This window comes from Babylonia areolata, chromosome 11, assembly GCF_041734735.1.
Source record: "Babylonia areolata isolate BAREFJ2019XMU chromosome 11, ASM4173473v1, whole genome shotgun sequence".
In the NCBI taxonomy this organism is placed as follows: domain Eukaryota; kingdom Metazoa; phylum Mollusca; class Gastropoda; order Neogastropoda; family Buccinidae; genus Babylonia; species Babylonia areolata.
The window spans coordinates 40,272,026-40,273,564 of NC_134886.1; the positions used below are offsets into that span (position 1 = coordinate 40,272,026).

Below are 1,539 nucleotides of genomic sequence, written 5' to 3' on the forward strand. Positions count from 1 at the left end.
ATATGTGTGTGTGTGTGTGTGTGTGTGTGTGTGGAGAGAGGCGGGGGCGGGTGGGTTGGGGGGTGTTGTAAGGAAGACTCTCTCTCACTTTCTCTCTCATTATTTTATGTTAGATGTAAGACAACAACAACAACAACATCAGTATCAATAATAACAGCACTAGCAGCAGCAGCAGCAACAACAACAACAACAATAAAAACGATAGTAATTAAAAACAACAACAACAAAAAACAACACTGATAATAATGATGATAACAACAAAAACAACAACAAAAAAGAGCTTATTCCTGTACTCTCTTGAGGAAAAAAATCAACAAAAAACACTGTTTCGTTTCGTTTCCTTTCGTTTCGCATGTCTCTGTCTCTGACTATCTGTCTGTCTGTCTGTCTCTCTCTGCCCTCAAAGAGTTCACTCCCTCATCTTCCCTCTCTCTGTGTTTTGTGTGACTGTGTTCCCTTTATGACTTTTGATAATGATGATAATGACGATGATGATTATCATTTGCAGTAGTAGTGGTGATGATGGTGGTAGCAGCAGCAGCAGTAGTAGTAGCAGTAGTATTCATCATTATTATTGTTGTGTCTTATTGTTTTTGTTGTCACAAGGACAGATTACAAGACTAGGCAATGCCTAAAATCTTTATCCTTGAGTAATATATAAAGGTTTTGAATCCTGAATCTTGGATCTCCCGTTCCCTTGTTTGTCTGACAGCTGTGGACGTTGGCGTGACGTGTCTGACGGTGCTACAGATCATCATCTACGTGCTGGCCGTCTTCGCCTTCGGGTTCGGCATCACGGCCCTCATTATCGCCTGCCAGACTAGGAGCAAGCTGAAGGCTATGAGTGGTGGCGGCGGTGGCAAGAAAGCGGGTGGTGGTGGTGGTGGAGGGGGACCCAAGAGAGGGGGGAATAACCGCGTGAGCCAACGGCCCCCCGCCGGGACTCGCCCACCTGTGAAGAAGAACGCCTTCAATTAACACATTCTGTCCCACAGCTTCATGTCCGCTACAACGTCCCTGGACCTGCACTACCTGAGACCACTGCAGTAAAAATTAGGCTTGTTCACTAAAACGGTGATAACCGATGGAGCGTTGTTGATTTGATCGGTCAAACAAACCTTCGTTTTCATGCTTCTGGAATCCGTAAACCGCTCAGTTTAGAATGCTGTCTGTAGCAAGCAAGAATAAACGAAATTAGAATGGTGTGTTGGAACGAGAATACTCGTAACAGGTCCACAGGGGAGATAACTGTGGCACGAGTTAACTCGTATTTGGAGTAGAATTAATTAATTAAGGAAGGCTGTAGATTAAAACCGCGGAGTTTTGATGTCTTGTCTTATCACAGGGAAGGAATTGAATGGGGGTGGGTGGGGGTGAGGCGGGTAATTAGAGGAGTCTTGATCGAAAAAGAAGTGTTTGGGAAGAAGAAGAAGGAGGAGGAGGAGGAGGAGGAAGAGGAGAAGGGGACGGGGGGGGAGATTAGTGAGGACTGATGAAAAAAAAAAAGATGATTAATAGTCGGTGTGGTACAAGGAAGGA

At 44.8% G+C, this 1,539-nt stretch overlaps 1 protein-coding gene across 1 annotated transcript in view; it reads left to right on the forward strand.

Moving 5' to 3' along the window:
* Positions 1-1,334, forward strand: part of LOC143287247 (uncharacterized) — a 15,998-nt gene extending 14,664 nt beyond the window's left edge. Inside the window, exon 7 of the mRNA XM_076595191.1 lies at positions 713-1,334. Within this exon, the coding sequence (XP_076451306.1) occupies positions 713-978 (266 nt within the window). The 3' untranslated portion in view covers positions 979-1,334. The remainder of the gene's footprint in view (positions 1-712) is intronic.
* The last annotated feature ends 205 nt before the right edge of the window (positions 1,335-1,539 follow it).